This window comes from Alligator sinensis, unplaced genomic scaffold, assembly GCF_000455745.1.
Source record: "Alligator sinensis unplaced genomic scaffold, ASM45574v1 scaffold119_2, whole genome shotgun sequence".
Taxonomy (NCBI): Eukaryota; Metazoa; Chordata; order Crocodylia; family Alligatoridae; genus Alligator; species Alligator sinensis.
This window is the reverse complement of record NW_005842242.1, coordinates 788,430-794,457: the sequence shown is the minus strand read 5'-3', so window position 1 is coordinate 794,457 and position 6,028 is coordinate 788,430. Positions and strand designations below refer to the sequence as shown.

The 6,028-nt window shown below is 45.4% G+C and overlaps 1 protein-coding gene across 2 annotated transcripts; it reads right to left on the bottom strand.

The window, feature by feature from the left end:
• Positions 1 to 376: 376 nt before the first annotated feature.
• On the bottom strand, positions 377 to 5,235 carry LOC102378789 (arylamine N-acetyltransferase, pineal gland isozyme NAT-3-like). Of its 2 annotated transcripts, none has more exons than XM_025208653.1 (2): positions 5,103 to 5,235; positions 377 to 1,285 (listed from the first exon to the last, which is right to left on the bottom strand). In XM_025208653.1, exon 2 carries the CDS (start codon positions 1,265 to 1,267, stop codon positions 377 to 379), a length of 891 nt encoding a protein of 296 aa, XP_025064438.1. In that variant the 5' UTR covers positions 1,268 to 1,285; positions 5,103 to 5,235. The 2 variants fall into 2 exon arrangements, with proteins under 2 accessions (XP_025064438.1, XP_006027502.1); XM_006027440.1 differs by lacking the exon at positions 5,103 to 5,235 and adding an exon at positions 2,723 to 2,746.
• Between the last annotated feature and the right edge of the window lie 793 nt (positions 5,236 to 6,028).

Sequence of the window (6,028 nt, the reverse complement as noted above, 5' to 3'; positions counted from 1 at the left end):
CCAGCAGATTTAAGAAACACTGTGCCCGTGCCTTATCATTCAAGTGTAAGGGGGCTTGCATGGTCTTTCTGCATTGATATTCCTTGAGCAGCTGTATGGAAGGCGAAGCAGAGAATAGGCAAAGACTTGCTTTCAGTTCCCAATTCACCAGCCGGTGCAGCCGAGCTTGGCCCAAGTAGGAAGCAAATTGTAACTGGTATACACATCTGGAGCAAAGGAAGAAGCAGGGAAGGAAGTGGAGCTGTGAGAATCAGCATTTCTTTCCTACAGTGCCACCCTTCTCATTACCCATGATGAAAAGTGATAACCCAGGCCTTAGGTGATTTGAAATCAACTGGATGCTGAGAGAGATTCTTTCTGATGTTACCCTGTGGGATTAGAGTCTGGCCAAGTGGTGAAACACAGATGACTTGCCTTTATTCACTGGTTGAAGTTTCTTATCTAGAGTAATATTGAATTTGTCTTTCAGTGTCTTCTCCACCTCTTCGTCAGGAAGAATCGTGGCTTCTATCAGATCCATGTTCTCCCTGTAGTTGTATTTTATCTCAGTATATCTCCACCCAATTAAGGACCGCATCCCACTGGTGGTCTGGAGGCTGCAGATGGACTTCCGTACCAAAACAAAATCTGGAGATGTCTGGCACTCCACATTCAAGGCCCTGAAATCTTCTATCTCTCGTGGCTCAAGGGTAAAGATGTAAATCTTCCTGTAGTCATTTGTTTGCAGTAGATGAACCTTAGAGTGGCCATGGCTGGAAAAGTATGCCTGCCTTTTTCTCTTCTCCAGGTGCCAGGTCCCCTTCTCTTCCAGAAAGCGAAAGGTGCCAGGAGTCTGAGACTGCTCTTTCCCAGAAATCAGCTCCATGGGCTCCCACATTTGATAGTCCGCCCCAAACCCACCATCCAGAATGTAAGATTTGTCAGCAAGGGCCACTTTTAACAGAAGGTGATTGGGATGATCAGCATATGTCTTATCATCTGGGTCGTACACTTTTCCTCCCAGAAGAGTGACATTAAATCCCAGTGTTTTCAGAACCCAGAACAACAGCTGGTTACTTTCCAAGCACCAGCCACCACGATTCCTCCTCACTATTTTGTTATACACTGGTTCCAACTCCAGCGCAATGGTCTCCCTGCAGTGGATGCTGAGGTTCTCAAAGGGAACAGCCCGGATGTGGTGCTGGAGGATTGCAGTTAATGTCTCCAAGTCCAGGTTTTCACTGGGGCCTTTGTAAGAAATTCTGGTGAAATATTCCTGGATGTTCATGGTGCCTGCAAAAAAAAGCTAGAAAAGAAATGGTTATGTTCTAAGTGCATGTCACCCCAGTCATTGTGCTATGGTTCCTTTGCTCACTACCTAATTAAATTGGCAAGTGCCTTACAAAATCAAGCCCCGTGAACTGCCTGACTAGCTTAGCACAGCCTACCATATTGAGTAAAAATCTTAAAAATGAATTAATCCAAATGTATGTTCTCCAGCTATGCAAATATTAGTTTGGTGCTGCTGCTGTCATACTACAGTCCCGTCTTGAGGTCCCTACTGTGCCGGGTACTTCATGCATACATTTAATACAGACTTCCTGCTCAGAAGGACTTACAATCTCAATAGGAGAGAGCAACAATAGGAATAGGATCATTCTCGTGTTACAAGTGATAGGAACTGTGGCTCCAAGAGACTAGGAAATGGTAGGCAACATGAACTAGAAGCAGATTAGCACTCAGTGCTACCAGCTGAGAGCTGCCTGGGATTTTTCTTTCTTGTATCTCCAGTCCTCTCCCTTTGGTGGAAGTGGTTGGAGTGGGGTTTTTTCCAGCTATCATCATCATCCAGGTTGGTTTCCCAGCTGTAGACCATGTCCACAGCAGGCATCCATAGCAGAACATGAGGTTGAGCTGGGAGGCTCAGATGTACTAACTCTTCCTGTTCCCCACTCAGTTTTCAGAGGAAGCCAGCAGATCCTGTCCCTCAAAATCAAACTACTGATTTACAAGCTCAGCTAGGAGAGCATGGCTATCTCCATCTGATCTGTTGCTCCTGTAAGACATAGGAACTCTAGCCCCTGGAAACCCAGTCCACCCAGAGCTAAGGAAAGCTCCCAGCATCATCACCCAGACTTCAAGAATCCCAAAAAAGACGAGGACCTCCAGCTTCCCAGTGCAGAAAGGATGAAAAATGAACAAGCCAACTGTAGCTGAAGATCCAGTCAAGGGGAGCTAACTAGCTGGCTAGCCCAACATCTATCTGGGTAGAGAGCTTTAGCAAGAGACAACTGCTTAAAATTACAGTATTTGATGAGTAACACCATAAGGAAGCCAGTGGCTAGTGGGAATGAACCAAGTGGCTTCTAGTGAGTTTGAGGTGTGTATACACACAGATATTTGCATGCAAGGTCTAAAGAGTTTGAATCACTAAATATCAGCCAATACAGAGTGCAATATAATGAATAACTATTACAGTACCAACTGTTGACCCAGCAGGACTCTCAGGGATCTGAACTTAACATTCTCCCTAAATGCCAAGGTAAGAAGTAGATATGGTATGAAACTCTGTTAATAAATGATAGAAATAGAATAGAAGTTTCTCCTCCTTTAGAGCCATTGCTCTAAAACTGACATCAAATCAGATAGACGTATTCAAAAAGGGAAGGCAATGCCCAGAATGTAAGCCAAGAGAAACAAATGTATAAAATTCCCTAATAAAATCTCTAATAAAAGATATCACCTCTGCCAAGAGTTCCACTTGCTTTTGCCTGTAGACCAACACGGCTACAACCTGTATCCCTGAAACATGGAAGATATCAAAATTAGCCGCTTTGAATTGAAAACATCATAATTTTACAAGAAGGAAGCAAAATTCAACACCTTGAAATCTGAAAACTGACACCCCTGCTCCAGCCTTCGGTCTCGAGCCAAATTTGCATGCTCATAGAGCAGCCTCAGCACAAGAGAAATTCTTTGCCTGGGAAAGCCTTCCATCACCCATCCTCCTGTGAAGTATGAAACATCACGACAAGAAAGAAACATCATTCAAGCCCTGCTTACCATCAGACAACTGTGAGGTCAATAGGCTGCTCCAACTTTTCTCTGACCCTTGCATAAAATGAACTTTTTCAACCAGGAGATCTTACACTACCTTTCAGGTCTCCTGAAAAATAGAAATTTTCATTTCCACCTGGGAGAAAATTTACAATCTTTGCACACTCCAATGCCCGAGGAAGGGCTCATGTGCCCAAAAGCTTGCAAATAAATAACATTTTTTTGCAACAATTGAATTGGTTTAATAAAAGATATCACCTCTACCAAGAGTTCTGATTGCTAAAATCCCCGAAGTCACTCATTATGTAGTGAGGATCAGAAAATGCTTGTATTGCTTGTGGCTTCAGTAGAGAGGCCATATTTTATGTTCAGGAAAAGTAAAGGAAACGGATAGAAGGGGCTCCAGCTGTGTTGTCTGAAGTCTTTAGCCAATTCCCCAAAGCCAGTTTTCTTCAGCCAATAGGGTTACAATTATAAACGGCACTGAAAGGGTCAATATACTTACAGTATCCACTCAGAACCTATGAAAAAATGAATTGTAAGTACCTCAGGGTTGCAAAACTCACTCATATAAATATTTGCCATCCGGTACAGGAGTGTAACAGGACCTGTGCCCAGAGGGACTGTAGCACCCTCCAGCAGATGCATGACTCCTGCCTCCTCCAGTCCCTCGGGGTACCCTTCCCCACTGCTCGCCTGCCATACATTGATGTTGTAAAAGAAGAAAGGTTGGGAGGCTGCCCCAAAGGAGTCCAGTCTACTATTTATATTTATTTAGTGAATGCAAATCCACAAATCTGTGAAGCCAAGCAATAGTCAGTCCACTACCAAGCTGTTTTGGCCCAATCTGTTGTGGCCCTTCTGGCCATATGAGTTTCTTAGAGCACTGGGCACCTTAAAGGCTGCATGTGTGGCCTCCGCCCACCCCTACAGCCATGCCCATGCCTTGCAGATGTTATCAGTTATCAATTCAGTGAGATAATTAATCCCAAAGCAATGTTTGCCCCCTCTGCCTGAAAATCTTTGTTGCTCCCAGCTTTGGCCCCTTTTCTCTAGCTGAATGCCCCTAGCCCAAGGTCCACTGTCCCGGACCCCAGCTTCTGGGCCCTAGCCCTGGTTTCTGACTTTCTCAGGCCCCCCATCTCCTACTCTCACCCTTCTTGGGCCCCTGTGTCCTGCTCTTACCTCTCTTGGGCTCTGGCCCTGGCCCCCTCAGCCTCCAGCTGCCTGTACCTTGCTTCTCCTGGTCTAGGCTTTTGGCCATCTTGGCTTCCACCTACCTGTCTTGTGCCCAGGCCCTGGCAGGGATCAAAACCTCCCATGCCCCTTGGGCACTCCTTTGTTCTTCTCTTCACCCCTTTTAGCCACATCTGGCCTGCCAGTTTAAACTAGAACATAAAGGCAGGCTATCATTTTAAAACCTCCCCACACTGGGTAAACAAACAGGAAAAAAAGGCAAGTTATGGCTTAATGAAAACCTCCCCCTACTCTGGGTAAATAACCATTAAAGCAGGCTGCATCCCTGGGGCTCTCTTGGCTTTGCTTTCAGAGTGCTTTGGTGCCTGCAAGGGGTTCTCATGCCGCCACTCTCTCTGGAGACCTCAATTCCCTGCAAAATGATCCCCCTCGCTCCCCTTTCTGCTCCAAGGGTTATCTACCCCAGGATGCTGCCCTATCTGAGTCAGGTGGCTTACTAACCCATAGAGATGGTCACCTTTAGGTCTAATGAGCAGCTTGGTCTTTCCCATTGCAACTTTGGTCTGCTGCATGCAGCCCCTGTCTCAGCTGCCCACCTGCCTGCACAGCCTACTATGTTTGCCCCGCTTTCAGTACAGGAGCCTCTGTTACATGAAGCAATGACAGGGCAAGTTCTCACGTTATCTCCTGCAAGCTTGTGGACTAGCTGCCTTATGTTCTCACTTCTCTCTTATATTGACTTGCCTGAACTTTCCCTTTCAACTCTCATGCAATGCAGTCAATTGCTGCAAGGTTTGTTCACACCGTATATCTGGCTCCCTGTTGATGAACTGCTCGGCCACAAAGACTCCAGGTTTTAAGTGTCTTACCTGTAAAATAAATTCAGCTGCAGGTGTATCAGTTTTCACTCTTCTTCTTTTTGGAGGGTAAATGAGCTGGCTCAGTTGTTCATTCCTTATTCAACAAAGACAGGGAGACGCAACCAGTTCTGCTCCTCTTCAGGGACACATCATCTTTTGTCACATCTCCCAAATCAGTAACAGACTATAAAAGCCAGGAGAGGGTGGAGATTACATGTAGGATTACCTTGAACAAAGGGAGGAGCGGGGTCTCAGGTTTCAGATGGTAAAGTTTGCTTCCTCCTTGTAAAATTATGGAGATTTCATTTTAAGAAATCGGCTAAAATTCTATATCGTCCACGTGTCAGGTATCCAAGTTGTAGCCATGTTGGTTTAGAGTCAAAAGCAGGGGCGGGCAATTATTTTGGGCAGAGGGCTGCTTACTGAGTTTTGGCAAGCCATCGGGGGCCGCATGACAGACAGCCCAGGGCAGATGAATATTAATTTTCTAAAATTTTTAGGGGCCCCACAAGCTGAATAGAATGCCTTGGTGGGCCACATCTGGCCCACGGGCCACATTTTGTCCACACCTGGTCAAAAGGAATCAGAACTCAAGGTAATTTCCATCATCACAGAGCCCAGACATACCTCACCACATAACAAATTACTGCCCAGAAGAGTATCCCATCCTTTTTCTCTTCTGTGAATATCAATCATAACCAGAAGGAAATATGACCACATCCTGCTTGCCACCAAATAACTTCAAGGTAAACCAACTATTCCGACTTTTCTCTGAGCCTAACCTGCATAAAATGAACTGTGCCAAACAGAAAATTTTACCACACCTTCAACTCTCCTATGAAATACGAATTTCATTTCGACCTGGGAGAACTTTCCCAATCTTTTCTCCTATGCCTGAAGAAGAGTGCTTGTGCCCAAAAGCTTGCAATTAAACC